Here is a 24,296-nt window from a genome sequence, read left to right on the forward strand (position 1 = left end):
TGGTCTCAAAGCTGAAAAACTGATTTCTTCTCCTGGCCTGGTCCTAGCTCCAGAGAGTACACCCTGAAGGTGCTTGGAGCTGCCTATAGGGGTGATTTTCCTCAGGCAATTATGGGGGGCTTGGTCTGTTCACCCCAGGAGGTTTGGGGCCAGGCTGGTGAGGAGGTGTGTCCAGAGGTGACGCTGTGCTTCTGCTTCCCAGAGGCGGAGATGTGGCAAAATCAAGGCAGCCAGCGACTGGGCCAGGACCCAGGAGCAGCTTTTCGGGGAGCTGGGCTTGTGGCGTCAGATGGCAGAAGCCACACCCTGCTCCCGGTGGGAACTGGACTGGAGAGAAGGACCAGCTCGCATGAGGAAACGTATCAGACGCTTGTCTCCGCTGGAGGCCCTGAGTCGAGAAAGGCTCAAGGTAAGAATTAGATGCAACAAGACAGGATGCTTCCAGACAGGCGGTGTATAGAGAGGTGTCTCCTTAGCGTTTCCATCTGATGTTGTTTCCATCGGGAGTGCTTTGGCATGGACAGGTAGGCGAGGTAATGCGTGCAGTTCACTGTAGGAGTGCTGTAGTGCATTCTTGGTGCTGTTTAACAGAAGGAAAGAATCACTAACTCCCCAGGTACATAGAAGGGATGCTATAACTACAGCCTGAATGAATGAAAAAATAAGTGAGTGAGTGGTTCATATATACACCACTGACCCAGTACCACGCTGACATCCATAAAAGTCCGTTAGAATGGTCCGGATGCCAGCGTTTGAAAAGAGCCATGTGATGGGCACTGTCTCTTGTACAAGTTATGTGTCATAGAGCAGTCATGGCCAGCCCTTCTATGGGCGTTACTGTGCAAGCAAATCCCGACTCAAGTCTTACAATGGAAATATCTTGAACTCAGCTATTTCTGCAAGCTTGAGCCAGTGACGCGCTTCGTCCAAATGACACTGAAGCTGCGTTGGATTCCCAGGCAACGGAATCTGGACAGTCCCCAGGCGTTTGCTGTAAGGAAGCTTGGACTCTCTGTCAAACTTACATTTTTGCCTTTTAAATGATGAAGAACCATCCTTGGCTTGGTAGTGGATACAGAAGAATCTGTTAATAGCATTTCATGTCCTCATTGAACAATTCTGCTTTAAGATATTCTGAAAAGCAGCCTTTCCACACCCTGGAACGCAAGACATTTCCTTCTGCGTTCATCCTGAGTTACAATGTTGGGCTTCTTCTCTAGTCTGTAACCTCAGAATCTTTTACCCACATTAACTCCTTTATAAAACCTAATGAAAAAATATTTCATTTATTCAGTAGACGTTTTAGTTTTGAGTGTATTGTCTGTAAACATCTGGTGATATATAGTATTTTTCCCTCAATACATTTCTTAGGAAATGGAGGCAGGAAAAATAAGCCTGCCCGTGGTGCTGATGTCAAGGCCGAAGGCTGGCTGTGGAACCTAGTCTCTGGTCTCTTGGGCTGTCCAGCCCCAGCCCCTGTCCCTGGTCCCCTCTCCAGGGTGGCCCATACCACAGACAGCCAGGATACTCTCTACTCCCATTTGACATAATCTTTGGTAATTACTGTAAATCCTACTTAATGGAAGATTGTGGGTTTTTTCCCCTTTGACTCAGGAACATTAATACTTGCATTTTATTGTGGTCCTTTCGGATTTGGCATTTTGCTCCCCTTGCCTTTGAGTCTTGAGTGTATGAGTGATTTGAAGGAGCCATATGCATGTGTGTGTATGTGTTTGTGAATCTGTGGAAAGGGGGGTGGGGCCCATGGGTATCCAGGATTTAATTTCTCTTTTCTCTGGTTTTATTTCAGGAAAGTCAGGACAGAAATGGTGATATTTCTCAGTTAAATGCTGAAAACCAAGGTATTCAATTTATCTGTATTTTTATTTAACAGTTAAAGCAATTCTTGGTTTTATTTAACATCTCCTTAAAGATATGAAGTTAATATATTGTGGGAAGAAAATGCTGCAAGTCTAGAGTAGGGAGTGCAAGGCCTTTCATCACTCTGCTCTCCAGAATGAAGAGGGACCCATTCCGGACCTGAACGCTCCACTGGGGGAAGGAGTTTGCATTTAGGTTGCAACAGTAAGAATTTTTTTCAGGGAAACTATCCTGTCAATTTGCTATATGAGGGAAACCTTAAAAGTGCCCCCCCAAATACTAATACATGTTCAGTATGTGACCCAAAACACCTAGGAGGAAAATAGGAAAATATTTTAGAGCAAAATTGGGTGGGATAGATATTTAATGCTTAACACTGAATTCTCTGATTGTGAAGATGACAGATATAATGGTCATGGTTATTTCTCCAATTTAAAAAAGCACTTTGAATCATTGTTGATGTTTATGCTTACCCTTTGTGTAATACTCATGGAGGAATTTGGTTGGGTTGATATGCTAAAAATCTAGTTTATTTTCAGAAGTCATTTTGGCCCGAACGCATCAAATACATACCAAACACACACACAGACACATACACTATATTTCAGATTTTGTGTTTCTACCAGACTCTGCCTTTTGTTTCAGACACTCTCTGTCTGTGAGTGTCACTGTATCCTAGGCTGCAGCTTATATCATACCCTTAACCAAGTGACACCTTCCTAGAGCTGATCAGACTTGTCTTATTTAGTGCCTTAGCACCGGATTTTGCGTGGAGCTTGCTGTCTTGTCAGTCTGCAGTAACAAAGCCCAGAAGTGAGGATCTTGATCCCAGGTTGATTTGGGGAGTCCCACTTGAGACTTGGGATGACAGTGTAACACTCATATTTTGGCTTCTCTTCTTTCCATCCCAAGCCCCATAACCCTAAGATCAGAAGGAGAATCTGCCTGCTCTCCCTCTCAAAATGGGTGGCTGCAGAGGGTACCGTGGTAGAAAGCAGGTGTTTGATTTTATGTGGACTAGGGCCATGGGCTGCTAAGTCCCCTCGTCCCCTATATGCAGGGCCTCTGGTCACCTATGATCCCAGGCGTCCTCCATGTTTCCAGCATGGACCCCCAACTCCCAGGAGGGAGCTCAGTCAAAGAAGAAAGGGTTGTGATCCTTCACCATGCCTTCCTGGGTGCCTGTATCTACACAGTGTTTTCTCTGCCTGAGGAAAAGCCTCTGATGGATGTTGCTGTGAGCAGCAGGCACTTACATTCATCCAAGTGTGAGGTTCCCAGGTGGGGAGGAGCATCTTGCCACAAAGAAGATGTCCAGTAGCACCCTGACCTTGCAGCCATGTGCTGCTCCACGCAGGTGGACACCCAGGACAGGGTGGAGGAGAAAACTCTAGAGATCCACACAGGTGTGTACTTAGCTGGCACCCAAAGGCACATGCACAGGAGCGCATCCTTTGGAAATGAGTCTAGATGGACACACAAATGATTGCAGCACAGTGGATTTTGGTAGTGTAGAAACAGAAACTAGTTGTATCTCTAAAAAATAGGAGGTGAGTTGGGTGATTATGGAAGAGTCACACAGTAGATTATTACAGCCACTTAAGTTGCCTTCTAAGAACTTTTAATGGAATGGGAAAGTGCTCATGGTATAATCTTGAGCCAAAAAGTTAGAAAAGAAAAACTATAAATTCAGTATAATTCTTACCATGTCAGAAATTACGTTATGTGTGTACATATACATGTATGTACAAAAAAGATGTCAGAATTAAACCACATTGTGGCCAGGGAGGACAGACAGACTAGAGATGAAAAGATCAGCCTCTGGACTCAGAGGGACTTGGTTCAGATTCGGCCTCTAGTTCTTAGTAGCCGTATGACCTTGAGCAAAATAATTAGCCTTTGTCAATTTCTTCATTTGCAAAGTGAGGATGGAATGGACTCTACAATCTAGGTAGGACTGGATGAAAAATGTCATTAAAATATCCAGCACAGAGAAGGTGCTCACTAAACAGGAGCTGTTGTTATTAGCACTCTCTCTGGGCGCACAGGTGATACTTGTTTTATTTCTCATTTTTAATTTCTCACAATTTCATGGGTTTTCCAAGTTTTTTACATTAAGAAGATAGTATTTCCATAATTAGGGAAAAAAACCCCACTCTTGAAAGAGTGAACAGGGGACCTCCCTGGCGGTCCAGAGGTTAAGACTCTGCACTTCCACTGCAGGGGGCGTGGGTTTGATCCCTGCTCAGGGAACTAAGATCCTGGCATGCCACCTGGTGTGGCCAAAAAAAAAAGAAAACAAAAAGTGAAGTTCAGAAAAAGCAAATCTTGTGGGACCCTCTGGGACCCTCTAGGAAATTGCTTTACTGATTAATGAAGGTGTTGAAACATCCCCCCGTGGTCACTGGAGAGCTGCAGAGCAGCCAGGCCCGGGTACATCTTCCTGAGTGAATCAACCTGCAGGTGTGTTCACCACATGATAGGGTCAGAGGGGTGTGTCCACTTTCAGAAACAGTGAGGGGTACGCTGGGATCCATGTCATTCACGGCTGCCCTGAAACCTTGCAGTTCCTCCCAGGGACTCGGGCCCAGGCTGTGCACTGTCCCTCGTGACTCCAGGTGGCTCCTGCACAAACCATACGTCCCTTTTTGCTGCTGCAGATGGAGTGACACCACAGGAAGCTGAGAGCGAGAGAGATGAGGCAGTAGACTGCACCCAGCTGACCTTCTTCCCCGCCTTACACGAAAGCCTGCACTCTGAAGATTTCTTGGAACTGTGTCGGGAGAGACAAGTCATTTTACAAGAGCTTCTTGATCATGAAAAGGTAACACAGCCCATCATGATTATTCTTTAAAGATTATCAGACATGAGAGAACTAAGCTTTCTGCACTCACATGGGAGGTGATATCTCCATTCACCATAAAAAAATCAATGAGCAAAAGCGATGGCATGCTCCTAAATTTGTGGGCCCAGAGCAAGGGTGCAAATGCCCACACATCTTGCATCAAAATGTTTAGAAAATATAAATCAAGCTAATAAACTGTTAAGTGAAATATGTTCTAATGCCCTATATTGACCTTTATAATAACCTGGGGGGCCAGTTTCAAATTTAGAATTCCTGACCTCCTTGTAGTTCAGCACCTTGGCCCCCCGCTCACAGCCTGACCACTTGAGGGATCCATCCCGTGCCTGAGTGAGGGGCCCTGGTGGATGTGTTTGGACACCTGACCCATATGTCCCCACTGTCCCCACACTCCTCGCCTTGAAACCAGCTCCCCTTGGCCACCACTCAGGCCTAGAGGAAGCACACTTGAGGCACCTTCAGCCCTCAGAAGGGTGGACCTGGAGAGACAGTAGGCACAGCCAGGAGGCAGGCTGGACCAGTTAGCAGGGAAATCCATTGCTGCGGATGCCTGGAGCTGGACTGTGGGAGCCCAGGCTCTTGGTGTGCGTGCATGTCCCCTGGGTATGACTGGAAGAGGGTCAGGGGGTCCCCCTGAAGTACAGGAACAGGGAAGGGCCCTCTTACACAAGTCTAAGAAAGTATGGAAGATGAAGCACGTGTCTTAAAGTAAAACGGACCTGAGCTAAAAACCCCAACTTGGCCACATATTAAATGGCCTGCTACCTAACCTTCGTGAGCCTCAGTTAGTTATTCTCATCTTTAATATGGAGTGCACGGCAACCATTTCACAAAATTCTCATAAGGCTTAAATGGGATAATGGAAGCAAAGTGACTAGCATAGCACCCAGCACACATGAGGTGGCTCATTAAAGACTAATTCTCTTCCCTTTCCAAAGGTTGAGTGGTTTAAGGGCTGGGTAGACTTCCATCTGTCTCTTCCATCAACTCTTCTGTATGGGATGTAAGTGAAGAAGATGCCCCAGCAAAACAGAGGAGCAGGCAGGGCGGGGCTGGCAAGACATGCAGGGGCTACCCAGAGATGAATGCATGAGAGCTGAGGGCTAGTCTGGCTGCAGGGTGGAGGAGAGTGGAGCTGAACTACGGGCCATTGAGTAAGCAGCCTGGGTATCCAGGAGCAAGTGACAAGCTCAGAGAGCTTGTGATGGGTGTGAGCAACGTGCAGAAACCGAAGCATGTCCTTTCCAGGGGCAGATTCCTTGCAGAGACTCCTGGAGGGTGTCAAACTGGGATTTACTCCTTCCAGGGGTTGGGTGAAAGGGCTGACTGTGAAGTGCGTTGGCCAAATGGATGACTGCAGAACTTCTGCCGAGTGTTTAGCTGCTTTCAGATTTGGGTAGCAGTTAATCAAAACAATCCTGGGGGCTTCCCTGGTGGCGCAGTGGTTGAGGGTCCGACTGCCGATGCAGGGGACATGGGTTCGTGCCCCGGTCTGGGAAGATCCCACATGCCGTGGAGCGGCTGGGCCCGTGAGCTATGGCCGCTGAGCCTGCACATCCGGAGCCCGTGCTCCGCAACGGGAGAGGCCACATCAGTGAGAGGCCCGTGTACCGCAAAAAAAAAAAAACAATCCTGGAACAACAAGGTCTTTGTACATGCTGAACCCACAGCTTTCAGCCAGAGAGTACATTTGCAAGTCCCCATCACACCTCACCACCATGCCTTCACACCTCACCACCATGCCTTTGCTCATGCTGGTTTGTCTGTCTGTGGTGCTCTGCACGCTAGACTCCTAGCAGCTGACTCTCCAAAGCCCATCATGACTGGTCCCCAATCTGAAACCTGGAGAGCTGGTCTCTCCCTCATCCCTGTCTCTACTGCCCGCTGCATCTCCACCTGCTCTTGCTCCTGACATACAGGCTAACCTTCACCACTTCACCTTCTGCCTCTCTCACTCTACTGATGCTCCTTCATGGAGGGACCCCCAGGCACCTAGCCTCGGGCATGCCTGGAGAAGCCTTTCAGTAAACACCGATGAATGAAGATTTATTATATTCACGTTCATTTTATTTTGATTATGGAAGTAGTGTAGTCTAATGTGTGAAAGTTTAAAAAATGGATATAAAACATAACATATGTAACATATACATATATATTTATATATGTGTGTATACATAGCCACAGTATCCAGCTGCTGAGTACTAACAGCTGATAACAGTTTGAACATATCATGTATGTTCATATAGGTAAGTGGATACTTAGTAAATGCCTAGTCAATTGAAAACAGCTAAGAGATCAATGCTTTCTTACTCTTAAAACGTTTCTTTGCCTTATGCCCTTAAAGGATCATATAAAGCAGTGATTCTCAGCAGGGGGCAGCTTTACCCTGCCCCGCCCCTGGGGACATTTGCCAATGTCTGGAGACATTTTCAGTTGTCATGACTTGGTGGGGAGGGGTTGCTACTGGCATCTAGTGGGCAGAGGCCAGGGATGCTACTTCACATCCTACAATGCTCAGAAGAGCAGAAAATAATTGTTCAGTCCCAAACGCCTATAGTATCAAGGTGAGAAATCCTGATATGATGGATGCATATTAAACAGATTAAAACCAAACCCCAGCCATCCCTTCCTACTTTCCTGATAGGGTAAAGAAATACCGGGTTATATATTGTCTCCATATTGGCTCTTTTCATCATTTTGATAAGAAGAGAGCAATGGCAATGCTTTGGTTTTATTTGGTGTATTAATTTTATATTGCTGCCATAACAAATTACCAAAACCTTGGTGACTTAAAGCAGCACACATTTATTAGCTCAAAAGTCTGAGCACAACATGGCTCAGCTGGTTCTCTGCTGTGGTTCTGCTCACAGGGCTGAAGCCGAGGTGTTGGCAGGGCTGCATCTCTTTCTGGAGGCTCTGGGGATGCAGCCATTTCCAAGCTCGTTCAGGTGTTGGCAGAATTCACTTCCGTGCTTCCGTAGGACTGAGTTCCCGGGTCTTGGCTGGCTGTCAACCAGGGGTCGTTCTCTGCTTCTAGAGGCCACCCACATCCCTTGCCTGTGGCTCTCTTCCTGCATCTTCAAGGCCAGCTGCAGCAGCCTCCTCACACTACAGAGCTCTCTGAGCTGCTTCTGCCTCATCGTCCCTCCCCCTCATCTCCCCTCTGCCTCCCTCTTCCATTGAATCTCTCCCACCAGTTCTTCTAGCGCCTTCTTCTGCTGCTAAGGTCTCATGGGAATTGGACCCACCAAATAATCCAGGATAATCTCCCTATTTTAAGGTCCACTGATTTGCAGCCTTAATTTCATCTGGAATGAAAAATAATTTCAAGCCCTTCAAGTAGCACCTAGGTTAGTATATGATGGGATAACCAGGGATGAGGCTCTTGGGGGACATCTTTGTCCCCAAATACTGCCTGCCACATCTGGTATCACTGAGGGTCCACATGTCACCTAATCCATGCCCCGCCTTCCAAGAAGGGCTTCTGCAGATGGCCTGACTCCCATGTGCTTTTGCCAAGACCAGCCAGGTGGCTCCAGTCCTCCCTGGGCTGGGCTGAGGGCGAGGTCTGGAGTTTACAGTCATAGCCAGAGCTAGTCCCAGCATGGCCTGTGCAGCAGGTTCTTGCCTTTGGTACTTGTCCTGGTCTCTGAGAGTCTTATTTTTGCTAACTGTCCCACCCAGCAACACTTCACTCCGGGGTCTTGTTGGGGGAGCCAGAACCTGAAGCCCACAGGTGACTGACTTTCCCAGCCTCTGAGAGGCAGGTCAGGAGCAGAGAGCGGCTGTTCTCTCGATTTCCCCTGCCTTGTACTTAAACTTCAGTCCTTCTGGATCTCCATGTCACACAGTAGGAAGCTGTCAGAATGCCACATGTGGCTCACTGTGGTGGCAGGGACTCCAGGCTGTGCAGACAGGAGCACATGAAACGCAGCAGGGTCTGAGGCAGGATCTTAGTGCTTGGTGTCCCCTTACCTGCCGGGAGGGGCCACACGAGGTTGCGGGGTGGGGCACAAAGGGACTGAGCAGGGCAAAGCAAGGCGATTCTTGACATTATCAAGACATTGGTTCTTTGCATGAGTTGTTTTGATCCATTTCGTTGGGTTGTGCTTGTTGCCTCTGACTTCACGGTAAACTGTGGGAGAGATTCTTTTCCAATTCAGCCTGAGTTCCTACAAGGTCACTGGAACCAGACACACCTGCTCCCTGAAGAAGCAGGTCTAGGAGACTGGCCAGGGTCACATGGGGACAGGCTCGCAGGAGGCTAGGTGGACAGAGGCTCTAGGCTGGTCCCAATCCCACCTCCACCACCTACACTGTGTGTCTTTGCCCCAGATCGGTGCAGAGGAGCTCTCGGTGGCTTGTATCTGCTATTATCACTGTGATTGTGGCTCTTTTAATGGTACCTTAGCATTTGTTCTTTCCAAGAAGGAGGGAGGAGTGGGGTATGAACCCTGGTACCTAAGCCATGGCCCTGAGGAAGTGGGAAAGGGCCTGTCAGTGCAAATGAGGAAACACTCCTGTTTAAACCCAGCCCCAGCCGGCTTCCAGGGCTTCCAGGATGCACCTGGGAGCCTGTGAAGCCAGGAACTGTGGAGGTTGGGCAAGTGTTGAGCTTGGACAAAACGGGAGAATCCAGGTCTGAGTGGGTCTGTTTCCTGCTGAGATGGTGGAGGATGTGACAGAGGGTCAGAGTAGAGCCCACGAGAAACTTGACCAGCTGGGATGGGGCCCATCTAGGGTTCTATGTCCACTACAAAATACAGCATTTTGTGGGAAAGAGGGAAGGTGCTGGGTTTGGGGCCTTGATTGATGTGTGGTGAGTCCCCTGAATTTAAAGCCTGAGGCAGAGAGGAGCATAGGGAAGCAGGCCTGGGAACTCAGGGACATCCACGGGCTGGAAGAGTGGGCTGAGTCGGGTCTGGGCTGCAGAGCTCATTGTGGAGCGGGCCCTGTGACCTGGCCCCCTCCACTGCCCACACCTCTACTAGCCAGATCATTGCAGCCTCATGCCCACCCACTCACCACTCCCCTGCAACCAGAGGCCCCCTCCTGGGTGAGCCTGTGCTGATGTGTCCGTCCCCAGAGCACTCATAGCGACGGGCCGCCCACAGCACTCTGCTCACTCTGCTGCCAGCATCTTCCTTGTCACACGGCTCTGTAATTATTCTTGAGTCCTCCTGTGATGCCTTTAAAGGCAGGGACAGGCTGGAATTTATTCTTGTCTCTCCCTTCCCTGACTCGTAGTATCTGTGCTCTGGAAAGATCTGCTGAACTGGAGAGCACAGCTGTATCAACGGACTGTCCATTGGGAGCCCCCCACTCCGGTGTGCCTTGCCGCAATGTAGGGGCTCCAGGCGTGGGCAGCCTGCCCACCACAGTGACACGGGTCTGCTCTCGAGAACCTCGGGAACTGGCCTGAGGGGTGGCATGCCCTGGGCCTACCTCGTTCACTGGGGGAGGCCCTCTGGGAGCAGGTAAGGCGTGGCGGAGTAGGCCTGGCTGCCTTGAAAATCCACCACCACCAAGGAAGAAGATGCCAACAGTTCATGCCCAGGAGGGCAGCTTGGCACAGGGCAAGTGCTCGGACTGGATGGGGAGCCTCATTCTGCTCTTTGTTTATCACTATTATTGGCAGAAGTGTCAGTAGCTGGACGTCTGGAGCACTTACTTTGGGTGCTTTTCATACATCTCATCGAGTCTCACCATGGGCCCTGTGAAGGAGGCTTTATCATTTTCATCTTAAAGATGGCAAAACCAGAGCCTAGAGAGGCTGCTAACGGGAATTGCTCGTATTTCATCTCAGCTCTGTCTTACTCCAAGTTCGTGTGTTTTTCCCTCTTTTTCCTAGCTCCTAGCCTACTATGTTGGGCAAGTTACATAAACTCTCCACCACCCTATTCTTCAGCAGCCTTCCTGTGTTGGCCTTGGACATGTTGGCTCCAGGACCCCTCTGCTTCCTCTGCGAACGTTCCGGTTAATGCCGCCTCAGGCAGGCAGGCCTCCAGGTTCTTCACCGTGCACGGCGTCTCCGCCAGGACATAGCGTGACACGCACGTGCCAGCCTGCCTGCCTGCACGTGACTTAGCCCCAGCTCCTTAACCCTTGGTCATTCTACTTACTGTCAAGGACAGAAACTGGAAGTCGAGGAGGGGAGGATTGTTGCACCGACCCTAGAACCATGAACGTGTTTAAGCAAACATATAGAGGATTTGACCGCGGCAGGGGTGTGTGTGTGTGTGTGTGTGTGTGTGCGCGCGCGCGAGTAGGTGGTTATTTTCTGCATTTCCCCAGACTAATATTTTCTGCTGTGTTGAAACATTTTGAGGCAAGTATTGTTGTAAGCTGAGAATTCCCCTAATTAAGAAGTCTCCATAAGACCTTTTGGGTCTTGTGCTTTTTCTAAGTGAAAGCACCCCACAGCAGGGTGTACATGGTGGGTCTGCGCCCAGGCTCAGAACGCCCGGAGCACCTGCCTTCAAGTGGCCATCACGTAAAGTGGGCAGGCAGCCCGTGGCGAGCCCTGGCTCCTCCTCCCCTGCCGTCTCAGAAGCTCTTGCTTTCATGGTCTTTGCCAATGCAGCCCAGGAGACTCCAGGGCACATCTCCTTCCAGACTTCTGGATGGCTTGTCCCCACAGAGGCCTCTGGGGGAAGCAGGCAGACCTGGAGCTCGGAATGGCAGCAGCTTAACTCATTTCTTTGCGAGAACATTGGAGCTCTGATCGCCTCTAGCGATACCTGGGTTGGTAATTATTCTGTGCCACTTTTGCGTCATTGATTAATGATTCCCAGAACCATGAACACATTTCTCTGCAAACAGCTCCATTTGACATGAGGAGTGGTTTATTTAATGTATGTTAACTGTGGGCTTGTGTCAGCCACTGCGTGGTTGGGGACGGTCCCTTGTTCCCCCTCCACAGAGCTGCTCACAGAAGTGAAGTGAGTCTCCACTTAAAAAAATGTGCTTCCAGACCCAGTCCAGAGTTAGAACTCACATGGGAGTTGTTTTTACTCTTGCTGTTCTTTTTAATTACATGAAAAACTAAACTTTTTTTTTTCATACAAACTCAATGTAAAATATTAGTTTGACCTTGTTAGAAATGAAACCAGCTCACAGGGAGATCATTTTGCTCTGAACAGCAGGGAGCGGCATCAGGCCCTTCCTAGGTATTTTTAGCTGACGTCATTTGTAGAAGGCAAAGAACTGTGTTAACCTCTGCACGTAGTAACTACCCCCCTGGGTGAGTCGCCACGAGTAACTAGAATGCAGAGCTGCACATGTCATCCCTACTGAACACCTTCTGAGACTCTCTTTGGCATACTTTGTGCACAGGGCCACTGAGCTGGCCCTGTGCTTCCCTGGACTTGCTTCCCTTACCCTTACATGAGTGGGCGAGTGTGTGCACACACACACACCTGCCTTTTTACTCTAATTATACAGAACGACTTATAATCTCTAAACATGTCCAACTGGCTCAAGACTTTGTACCTTGCCAAGTTTCTCCTCTGTTTTCATCATCTCAACACCCAACCTCAGCCTTGGGGTCACGTCCTTGGGACCCACTTCTCTGATGTCACCTGCCCCCCCACTCCCCGGATGCTGTCTGGGCCAGGCACTCTCCTCTGTGCCCTGAGAATGCTTGTATTTTCCCCCAGCCCCATGCTGTACCAGGACAGTTGGTATTCTTCTCTCTTTCCTGTTAGACCATGCGCACCACAAGATGTGTTTTCCCTCCCTTTATGTTTGTGTGGAGGCACAGGCCAAACATTCAATATGTATCTATTAAATGAAAGCATGAGCAAATGGATGAGTTGTAGCAATGTGCCTGCATGTGATGGGACCTCTACTTTCAGAGCCTCGCTGGTGTCCACGGATCAGTTTCTAAGTATGGTTTTCAGATTGTCTGCATCAGAATCATCTGGGCTGCCTATTAAAATGCAAACTCCAGGGCCCATTCAGCACTTGCTGAATCAGAACAACTGGGAATGTAACCTGGGAAGATGAACTTTAACAAGCTGCCTGGGTGATTCTCATACATACTAACTTTTCGAATAAATGCCGAGATCCACAAGTCTGGGTTTTACGATATACAGAGCTGCCCTGGCTAGAAACATGCTTCAACTTCAGTCACTGAGTGCAGATTCTAAATGCAGCTAATGCTACACACTGCGCTTTGAACAGTTCAGGACTTGTAATCCTTTTCACATTATACTGGTGCAGTTTCAATCCTTTTCCGTTTGGTCTCCCCTGAGCCAGCAGAGAAAGGGTTGGCTGTTGGCAGGCTTGCTGTGCAAGTGGCACTCGCAGGCAGGCAGGGGGCATCCCTGCTCCTTGTCTCCACCTGAAAATACGAGCTGCCGTCAGGAGATCCAAGTGTTATATTTCTTCTCAGATCTGCCAAACTGACATATAAAAATAATACCTCCGTATTGTTTTAATATACATTTCTTTGCTTACTAGTGTGACTGAATGCTCCATCTAAAAGTGATCAATAGAGAAAAAGTAGATGCCCGAATTCATAGGTAGCCAGCACAAATGGAATTGAAATAGTCTCTCTCCTTTTTGATACTTAACTTTTTCTCAGCAATCTGTACTGTTTTTTGAGATAAGAGAATACTTATTCCATACACACTGTAACAGAATGTATTGATAACAAGGTCTAGGCGAGCAGACGTGTGGAAAGGGAAGCGTGACACATGTGAGCACGGTTGAAGCTTTCTTTGCAGTAGACTTTTCGCACAAGTATAAGAGAATGTACACGTTAGCGCTCTTACTGGGTACTTCACGTGAGCTCTGAATCTCACTTCTTCTACCTATAAAATTAGAGCATTGTACTCAACTGCAGACTAGTAATGCTGGAAAAAATCTTCAGGGAGCCTCCAGTTGGCCTCCCCTTTTGCACACTGAGGGCTGCCTCTAGGAGATGTGCTGGCGTGGGCTTCCGTAGAATGTCCCAGCCAACTGTTGTCCCTCTAACTTGAGCTCTGGCAGTTTTGGATTTCCAGACAACCTGTTCCTTATCATACGCAGAACCAGGTGTGGCCATGTACTTGGTTATTCACCCATCAGGAACGATAATATATCATCTAGCTGATCCTAAAAAATTCTACTTATCAAGCTGAAGTTCCAGTCTTTTTAAAGTGGTAGAATCATGGCAGGAGGGAATTCTTAATCATGATTAAACTTGGGGGTGGAGCCCTCTCAGGACTAATTTAAATGGAAGAGCAGGGAATAGTTCACTTGGATTCATTTTCCAGTTTTTAGAATGCCACTCTTTCCTAGCAGAGTCCATTTTTAAGCTATAAACCCAACTCTCACCAGACGTTTTTCTTGTGGTTTCGTTTATTCTGGTTGTTACTTATTTCTCCCCAAGGGAAAACATCAGGAGATCATGGAAACATGCTGCAGCCCCTGCTCTTGGCACAGAGTTTGGGTGAGGGGGCGGCATCATGGGGAGGGGAGAGGTTTGGGAGGTACATAGGCCTGGACTGCGCTTGGGCCCCGCGTGTGAGCATGTGAATGTGAGGATGAAGCACCCTCCGTACAAAGGCATAAGAAAAACGTTTCAATGGCTCGGCATAGGGGACATAAACACCCTGCAGCAGTGCTGCTGGGAGTGTAAGTTAGCGTCACCTTGCAGGAGGGCAGGCTGGCACTAGATCACAATTTAAAATGTCCACATCCTTGACCTGCAGTTCTGCTTCTAGGAATTCAACCTAAAGATTTACTCATGTGTCCCAAGTGACATGTGTATAAGGCTGGTCACTGTAGCATCACTTGTGATGTCAAAACATTTGAAAACAACCTGAGTCAATAGGGGGTCGGTCTAATAAGTTGTGGTACATCCATGCAAGGGAATGGTCTGCACTGTTTAATAAAAGTGAGACAACTCTATAAGAAGTGATTTGGAAGGGTCTGCTAGATGGCCTATTCAGGGAGAAAACTAGATACAGACCAGTAACTATACGAATATGCGGTTTGTGTAAAAAAAGAGAATATGTACAAAACATGCTGTGTATTCACCGAATCTCTTCAGTATAACATACCGCAGGAGAAGCAAAACTTTCCCTCTACCCTCTTAGAGTCTCCAGCTAGGCCTGAGAATTCAGTGGACAGAAGACAGATTGACAGGAGAAATGTGTACAGATTTTATTTTTGCATGTACACAGGAGGCTTCACAGGAAAATGAAGACATCTAAGGCCCCCAGGATCTGAGCACACCTACTTTGCAGCTTCAGCAGCCACGCTGACCTCTCTTCTGCTCCCCAAACCTGCCCTTCCTGCCTCTAGGCTCTGAGCTGGATGTTCCCGTTCCCTGAAATTTCTTCTCCCAGCTTCTGCATGACTGCCCATTTCCATCCTTCAAGTCTCAGGGTCTGTCTAAAATAGTGTCCCCTCCAAGTTTCTCTCTGCCTTATTATCATCAACCTGTTTTTTTTTCTCTCAACACATATCACAGTCTGTGATAGTTTATTAGTTGATGTGTCTTCCCCCACTGGATTTTAAGTCCCACGGTTGTAGGGTTCTTGTTTATCTTGTTTGTTCCTGACTGACTAATCCTGTTTGATGCAGCGGTGTGAGAACTGGTATCCAGGGCTGCTTTCCAGGCTTCACCACTGCAGTCCTATCATTGCTCCCAAAGGTGAGCACAGAGCTTAACTTCAGTCCCAGGCTCTGCCACTTACCCATCTTTGATGAGATTCTTATCTCTGGGACCCCTTTTTTTCCATCTCTAAATTAGAGTAGTAAAACTACCTTTGCCCAACTGTAAGGATTATACTGGTTAATATGTGTAAAATGTTTACAATGGTTATAAAAAAAAAAAGTAGGTAGTAAAAAAAAAAAGTCAGGTCCTCTTTTGGATAACTGGAATTAGCACAGAATTACCCTGAGAAAATGTTGGTCTTGGTCTTACTCTGGTCCATTTGGGCTCCCGACATCTAAAAATTCATGTATTCTCTCACTCGTTCCTTTGGAGATTTTTTCCATGTAAGGACCCACCTAGTCCTTACTTCATGCGGGACTCTGGGTCATAAGACACCCTCTCAGGTCAGGCTCCCCAGAAAGCCCATGTTGAGCCAGAGATGTGCGTGCAGCAAGTTCATTGGGAGCGCGGGTCATTGGACTGGGCCCAGCGAGAAGTGCAGACTCAGCAAGGCCTCGGCTGATCCCACGGGAGCTCAGAGTTGACCTGAGTGGAGGCAAAAGGTCTGGCCCTTCCTTCTCTGACCAGTTGTTGGGTACGGACGGCCACTGGGATGAGGACATGACCTTTGGCCAGGTACTCTCTTTAGCTGAGGGATTCTGGAAAGCTGCCAACATCTTCAGCTGCTGAGAGAACGTGCTTGAGCCTGAAAGATGAGACCTGGGCGGAGCTCGTGCCACCTCTGCGCACGCCTTGGACCAGCCTTGGCCTTGTAGACAGTAGTACCAGTCTTGCCTTGTGGTTCTAGGCAGACCCGGTTCCAGTCCTGGCTCAGCCAGTTTCCAGCTGGCCTCTGGACAAGCTCCTTCGCCTTTGTAACTGAGGGATGCCTTGGACCTTGAAAACTTTCCTCTTAGTTTACGGAGGAATGTTTTGCACAGTTGTAGAGGAGCTTAAAGTGAGAGGAAAAAAAGGCCAACGTGCTCAACACAGCAATAAACACTCATCCACATGCCTCGGTGGGGGTGGGGTGGCCTTGGGTAGATGAATTAATGAAACAGGGTGTTGGGTATAGAAATGAAACTTAGACTGTGAAGAGCAGTGCAGCTCTGGGGCAGCGGCTCTGTCATTTACAGGGTGCTACTCTCACCTCCAAGGGCCTGGTGGGCGACCGGCCACTGCCCTCCTGCCCTCCAAAAGGAGATGGGCATGCTTCCTTTGCACGTGGCCTGACTCTGGCACTCTCTCCCTGCAGGTGACACAGAAGTACTCCCTGGTCATCGTGCAGGGTCACCTGGTCTGCGAAGGGCTCCTGCTCTTTGGCCAGCAGCACTTCTACATCTGCGAGAACTTCACACTCTCTCCCGTGGGTGATGTCTACTGCACCCGCCACTGCTTATCCAAGTGAGTGTCCCTCCCCTCCCAGCAGATTCTGCCCTGAGCCCCAAGCTGCCTTCTCAGCCACCCCCATGCCTATGCCTCCCACCTCGTTCTTTCTATGGGCTCAGGTTTGGGCCTGAAACTGAGCCACGAGATAAAACAGGAACCTTAAGGCATAGGCATCATGATTGTGGTTCCCCAAAGCTAAAATCTGGAGCGGTTAACAATGCAGCAGCTCCTGGGGCTTTCCTGCTATGGAATGCACCACAGGACAAAGGGCATAGGTCCTTAGGTTGTTTGGGTAATAGAATCCAGTCCCATCAGCTTACTCATTCAAGAACTTCTTTGATTGTTCATCCTTATGCAAGACATCAGGCCCTGTCCCTTCATGCCCGCAAGGCACATGAGCGCAATCAGCAGCATAAACAGGTTCTTTTGGAAAGAGTTTGGAACACACTGTCATCAAGGGACAAAATACATGTTATTTGAGGACTCTTTGGGGTTCATGCTTGGAGAGATGGCATGGGGCTTGTGTGGTGAGGGACAGGTACTTGAGGAAGTAGGCTAAGATCTGGGTCTTGAAGGATGGGTGAGACTTGGGTAGAAATCTGAAGAGTCATTTTTACACCAACTAATACCAGAGGTCTTTGGCAGGAAATTCCGAGGTTCTTCTTTAGGATCCAATGCAGTTGGTCTACTTGGGTTCATTCGGTTCTTATTGATTAATTCTCTAGTGTTTATAAAGTACTGCCATTCAAAACCAAATTGATTGTGTTTGCACTTTTGCTAAAGGTTCAGTTCTCAAGTTGTATGTTTTCATCACTTTTGGAGAAATTTAGGTGTAGATTTCTTTTCTGGTTAGCTAAGGCTCAAGTAATGACAAAATGACCTCTTAGCCCAGTGGCTCTCAAACTAAACTACATCGAATCACCTGGAAGGCTTGTTAAAACAGAGTTCTGGGACCCCTCATCAGCCCAGTTTCTAATGTGGTAGGTCTGAGTTAGGGCTGAAGATTTTTAACAAGTTCTCAGCTAATGTTGATGCTACTGGTCTGGGACTACACTTTGAGAACCACTCTTTAAGACTATTGACAGAGGAACCAGAGCCTTACCTGCCAATAACTAAGAATTTTAACTCCCAGGTGTCATATCATTTCCAGCCTATGTCAGGAAGCAAGAGTTTAAGGAGTACGGAAGGATAGATGTCAGCCCACCCTCCTTTGATTTAGGTTTGTTTTAAAATGCTTGGCCTTTTTCTCTCTGCTAATTTCCATCTTTTATTCATACCAAACGTTCACCAATTGCAGTGAGTCTTCTGTTCTTTTTCCAAGGCAGGAGCATAATTAATACTTGGCACACTCATCCCATCTTATTGCTCATGTTTTATTGATACTGATCAATATGGACTGCTGACTTGCCTTTCTGAGAGCTGATGAAAGCTTTCTCCTCTACGTATATGCATGGCGTGCCCATGAAATGACTTGCATAAACCATTGCTTCACTCTCCACCTCTGGTTTAAATTGAGTTGGTGTTAGATAAGACCTTATTGATTAGGTAAATTGTGTTTATGAGGTGTATGTAATCATGATCAAATTGACTATATCTGCACTTTCAACAGAAGCCCAGTTGTCAGGTTGGACGTACTCAAGTCTGGAAAGGTACTTTTCTAGAATGCAAATAGGAGAGTAGTGAGAATAAATTACCACCTTGGAATATCGTTTGGGAATTGCCATAGGTAATTTTAGTCACCGTACCTCAAAGAAGTGTTTGTTAACCAGACAGTGCTTTCTCTCTGATCCCCTGTCTACTGCCCTAAGAAAATGCTGGCACTCGTGGAGTTGTGGTTCTCAGAGATGGGCCATTAGATCATGTCAGATCAGTGGGGATTAAGTCTTATTTTGACCATGGAGACTAAGGAAGATACGTAAATAAGCCAGTTAAACATAGAGCTAAGTCACCTCCGAAGTGTTTCTCTAGAAGACTGCCATCAATTTGAGTACAGTTGAGCATTAGACCTTGAAGGAGACTCCCCAGCGTGCCATGAAAATATCCCAAACAAAACTCAAGGGCACTGCCAGTCCTCCAGCAGGGATTGGCTTGTGTACTTTGGAACTTTCCTTAGAAAGTAAGACCCTTTCTAGAAGGTTATATTTTGCTTTCAGTGGGATCTCTTCTTGGCAGAATAGGGTGACTGTACTAACTGGGTTGGCCAAAAAGTTCGTTAGAGTTTTTCCATAACATCCTATGGAAAGCCCGAACGAACTTTTTGGCCAACCCAATAGCTGTCTAGGGCTCCTGTAACAAAGTATCAAAAACCGGGTGGCTTTAAAAATAATAATAATTTATTGTCTCACAGTTCTGGAGGCTAAAAGTCTGAAATCAAAGTGTCGGCAGGGTCACGCTCCCCCTACAGCTTTAGGGGAGGATCCTTCCTCGCCTCTTCTAGCTGCTAGTGTTCCCTGGCAATCCTTGGTGGTCCATAGCTTGTATATACATCACTCGGTCACATGGCCATCTTCTCCCCGTGTGTGTCTGTCTCTGTGTCCAAGTTTCCCCTTTATATGAGGAGACTAGTCATACTGGATTAGGGCCTATCTCAATGACGTCCCTTTATTACCTCTGTTATTTACCTATTTCTAAATAAAGTTAAATTCTGAGGTACTGGGGATTAGGAACTTCAACATATATCTTTTAGGGGACACGATTCAACCCATAACAGTAGCAGCCGAGCTCACAGTGCGTAGCGTTTGATTCATTTGGTGGGAATCCAGACCATCCAGTTGGCTCCTTGTGACGGGGTGCTTTTAGTCAGATATCTCCTTCACATCAGTCAGCAGTTTTAAGGCATCATCTCTCTGTTTAATTCAACAAATACTTACTGAAAGTCTGTCTTGTACCAGCACGGTGGTAGACTCCACAGATACATAGATCAGTCAGATGTGGGCTGAGTCTGGTAAAGCGTTTGGGATCTAGCAAGTTATTTGGGTATAAATTCCAGGTATAAATTCCTGACAACAATTGGATACATACAAATGTGGGGCAAATCAAAGTATGTTTTAGTTTGAAATCCCCTTCTATTACCAAAGACCCAGTCAATCAATATCTTGATTATCATTTAGTTGACTGTGATTTCCCTAGTTAAGAATATTAGAAGTTTTACTATGACCACCCTGGGCAATTTGCATATATCATTATAGGTGTCCTGCAAGAGCTGTGAACAGCATCCTTTGAACTGTGGCCACAGCTCCATCTAAAGAAGAACATGGACCAGCGACTCCTTTCTACTCATTGACCTTGGGGCCCTGAACCCTGATTTAATGCACATGTAGAATACAGTGTTGGCAAAGAGACGCAGTCCTAGCTGTGTGACTAATGCTTTGCACGATGGAACTCCAGTCTGGACCCTGCATCAGTGAACTCAATAATGTCATTCACAATTTAGTCTTCCTGAGAAACTGAGTCTGTCTGAGCACTCCTGCGTTACGGATTATTCAGTCCCTACAAGCAGGAGAAGAATGACCATCTTTCCTCCTAAAAGCTCCTTCCTAAAAACATTCTCCAGAGCATTCTTCCTCATGTCACCAGTGTTTCAGAGTCCTAGGTTGAGAATCAGTCTGCACAGGGTAAACTGGAAGGAGGGAGCTGGTGGGGGAAGCTCTGTAATTGCCAGCCAGCCTGTCTGCCTCAGGGGAGAAAAGGTGCGGCTGCGTGAGCTTGGGTTTTAGATTCAGAGGACCTGGTCTGAATCCAGTTCCTTGTGACCTTGGAAAAGTCACCTCTTCTCTTTGGAATGTAGTTTCCTCATTTCTGATATGGGAATCCTAATAACACATGCTCAGTAAGGGTTCAGCACGTGGATCAAATTAATCAAGGACAGGGAAGTATTGAGCAGGCTGTAGAGCATGACGGTGGTCAGTCCACTCAGCAAACATGCCCAGAGCTCCAGGAAAGACGTGGAGGATGAGAACCATGGGCACAGGTCTGTGCCCCCACGAACTCACTCATAGTCAGCTGCGGAGAGAAACCAACCAAAGGTGCAGCTAAGGTACAGAGAATGTTTGCTGTGCTCCCACAAGAACGGGGCCCCAGGACCACAGGCCACAGATCACATCATTGTCACTGTCACAAGTGCCTTTACCTGGAATGCTGTTTGGCCTAAGTCAAGGGTAGGAGCCAGAATTACCTCCACGACCTCTCTGGGAGTCAGGGGAGTTTAGGGGAAGCTCAGCTTAGCCCCAGAGGGAAGCATTAATAATGGACAGAGGGCCTCAGCCGGCAGTAGATTTGAATGAAAACATCCAAGCATCCAGATGCTTGGATCCAGATCCAGATCCAGAAGCATCCAGAACCATCCAGCCACATTTGTGTTTCAACAGTCCTACAGCAGTGTGGCCAGAACAGGGCCCCTGAGAGCGTGGTTCTGAGCAGGGGCAGGAGTCCGCGAGGGTGCGGTCTGGCCATGTGGGTGCTGAAAAGCCGGCTCAGGCTGTGTCCCACGCAGGTAGCCTTCCCCTCTACCTGGCAGTAACCATTCTGCAGAGTGTGCAAGTCTGAGCTCTTAGCACTGCAGATGCTGGACCAGCTCTGACCGCAGCTCAGAGAAGTCCTGCGGGCCTGTGTGATGGCCTGATCTCTCTCCATTTCCCCTGGAAGCGTGGCCTGCCCTGGAGGCTGGGCGGTGAGGGCCGCCCCTGGAGCTGGGGTGGGAGGAGGTAAAACATTCCTGCCACCTAGTGCCAGTGCGGGGCCCCTCGGCCGTGCGGTGGGCACACAGTCTCACGGAGGGCCGAGGTGCTTGGAAGGCCCTTCCTTTCTCCAGTGCTAAAAGGGTGTTTTATCAGCGCTTTGTGGTAATGTGCGCAATGCAGAATTGCTGTGTAACTCAGATGAGCAGAAATGGAGCCGTCCCTACTGAAATCAGATTTCTCTCTCAAGTCCCCATTTGTATTGGCGGTGGAAAGCTTCATCTGGTTGGTTATCTGAAGGTATTTCAGTTACTTCCAGTGAAAAAATTGTTCTTTCTGGGATAAATACTTAGTCAAATTCATGACTCCTCCTTCCCCCCTTCTCCCTTTCTTCCCAAGGGGAGTCATTCTGACCTCCAGGAGCGGGCATCCAGCATCCGGCCTGGCCGGCCCATCCTCTGCTCTCTACAGTGCCGCTAGTCCCTGGTCCAGGCATGGTGCTCTGGGGTCCACTGCTAACGCTGGGGTCATCGTCTTCCAGCCCATCAGTGCTGTCAGCCCTGCCACCTGCCTCTTTGAAGACTCAGAGTTTTCTGCCCCTTTGTCCCATTTTACACTAGGTGCTAGCCCGGCTGACACGGCTGTTCCTCCCAGGGCTCCGCGTTGCCTGACACCATGCTGGACAGGGCTTGTCTTTCTGCCTCGTGTTCCAGGAGCTTGAAATTTCTCCAGACCTAACTACACATCTCTTTCATTCTTCCCCCATAAACCCCCAGCCCATTTCTGACCCCTGTACTCAGAGAGTCTTCTCACGCTTACACCCTGTGTCATTATCCGTCCTGGAGGTGGGCCCTTTGTCTTGCTGTCCCTCCCCTGGTGAGGGCAGTGATCCACCTTCCTCCTCAGGGCACAGCTGACACAGACAGGCGCTCAGACAGGGTTTATCAGGTCAGTGGGGGCTGACACATCCTCCAGTGTGTCCCAGAAACTCAGGTGGGCCACGCACGGTGCCTGCAGGGGAACAAGCCTACCAGACACCCTCTCACTGCGTGTCTTGCTTCCTTTTCAGCATTAGCGATCCATTCATCTTCAACATGTGCAGCAAAGACAGGTCCTCCGACCATTACTCGTGCCAGCGCCACAGCTACGGTGACGTCAGGGAGCTCCGGCAGGCGCGCTTCCTCCTGCAGGTGTGTCCCGGGAGGGGGCCAGAGAGAGGACCATCTCTTCCGGGCACAGGTGGTCCAGGTGCCGCTGAGGCCCCATCTGAATGTGAGGGACACACCTCCCTGACCCCCTTCACCTGTGCACAGCCCAGGGCCCTTTGAGACACCTGTGACTCCCTGTGGCCTATGTTGGGCTGGCCCCCTGGCTGGGATGGAGTTCTGCCTTCTGTTTCACTCTCTCCACAGTCCCTGCCATTTGGCCACTGGGTCCTTCTCTCTCTCACCGTGTCATTTAGGATCCAGCCTCTTTGCTTTATTTTCCCCTTGACATGCCCCAGAGCTGCCTTGGAGATTCGGGAATACAGGACAGGGCAGCTCCATTGCCTCGTGGCAGAGCCAGTGACTGAGAGTGGAGTGCCAGTCTGCCCTCTGTTCTGAGCACGTGGACACCTCCTCAGGCCACAGCCCCTACCCTCTGCCCTCCTCACAGCTTCACCTACCTTCAAGCTCCCGGTCATTTCCTGGGCCAGGTGTTTTAGAGATCTCCTGACTGTCCCCTCCAACCAGGATCCCAGAGCCTTGTCCAGTGCATTCAAGGGCTCATCCAGGCACTAAACAGAGCTGATTCCTTCCAGAGGCAGAGCTCTGCTGTCAGCTAGCCACAACCACATGCTTCTCATACCCCACCTTGGAGAAACATCACGTGGTTTAGGAGCACCACCTCAGTGGCAAAAGGAGGAAGAACTCTGGGGCTCCCACTGGCCTCAAACACATCTTGCCTTCACCAGCCCAACCTCAGCAATAGCAAAGCTGCATCCGTGCCCAGGGGCCTCCCAGGCAGCTGGCGGAGGAAGAGATGAGGGACCACCCTTGGGGGTGGGGAGGAGCCCAGATCCCTCCTGGCTCACCCTTGCTGCAGGGTCTCTGTTCTGAAAAGGCCAACAGGGACAGTGCTAGGCCCTCGGGAACAGAGTAAGTGTGCCTTTCATTTGTAAATTTCTTTGTCCCTTGATCCTCCTGCTGGAGGCCTCATTATTATTATCTGAAACTAAAGCTTCAGGGAGCCTTTGCCACGGGGGGGGGGGGGGGGGGGGGGGGGGGGTGCTCATTCTAGGGAGGATCAGCTGCCCTGCAGACAAGGGTCCAGCAAGCTGCTGACATCTGACCCAGCTCTCTCCCTCTCCCTCCCTCTCCGCTGCTTTTGCCCACAAAGATCTGGTTCTCATTTTGCCTGCCCTTAGTGCCCTTCTCTGAAAGGAGAGTGAACTAGAAAGGGGCGGGTGGAGGAGGCCCTGCCCTGATGATTCTGACCACAGCCAGCATGGGCCCAGTCCTGAGCACAGCCCTGCAGCTTTGGCACAGTCGGGCACCTCTCTGGGCTTCCATTTCCCTCCAGTGAACAGGTGACCATGTCTTGTCTTTTCCACCATTACATATATAGCAGCACTTAGCACATTTTAGGCACATAGCAAGTACTCAAAAAGCCACTTTTAAAAAAAATAATTGTATGTGTACTTACAGGTTATATATAGTAGCAAATAGATATCAGTAAGTGAGTGTCTTTCTCCCCAGTAAAAGGGGATTGTTTCCAGATGGTTGGTTAGCCTGACCGTGGTGGAAACCAGAAGTGGGAGAGCATGTGTGATGGCCACGTGGGGCTGGGAGAGCTTCAT

At 48.7% G+C, this 24,296-nt stretch overlaps 1 protein-coding gene across 5 annotated transcripts in view; it reads left to right on the forward strand.

Annotated features, from left to right (window-relative positions):
- Nucleotides 1-24,296, forward strand: part of WDFY4 (WDFY family member 4) — a 281,181-nt gene that overhangs the window by 181,084 nt on the left and 75,801 nt on the right. For all 5 annotated transcript variants that reach the window (XM_049697129.1, XM_049697128.1, XM_049697131.1 and 2 more), the window contains 5 exons: nucleotides 203-409; nucleotides 1,811-1,862; nucleotides 4,542-4,705; nucleotides 16,648-16,796; nucleotides 22,527-22,647. In XM_049697129.1, the coding sequence (XP_049553086.1) occupies nucleotides 203-409; nucleotides 1,811-1,862; nucleotides 4,542-4,705; nucleotides 16,648-16,796; nucleotides 22,527-22,647 (693 nt within the window). The remainder of the gene's footprint in view (nucleotides 1-202; nucleotides 410-1,810; nucleotides 1,863-4,541; nucleotides 4,706-16,647; nucleotides 16,797-22,526; nucleotides 22,648-24,296) is intronic.

The sequence above is a fragment of the Orcinus orca genome, chromosome 14 (genome assembly GCF_937001465.1).
Source record: "Orcinus orca chromosome 14, mOrcOrc1.1, whole genome shotgun sequence".
Classification (NCBI taxonomy): Eukaryota; Metazoa; Chordata; class Mammalia; order Artiodactyla; family Delphinidae; genus Orcinus; species Orcinus orca.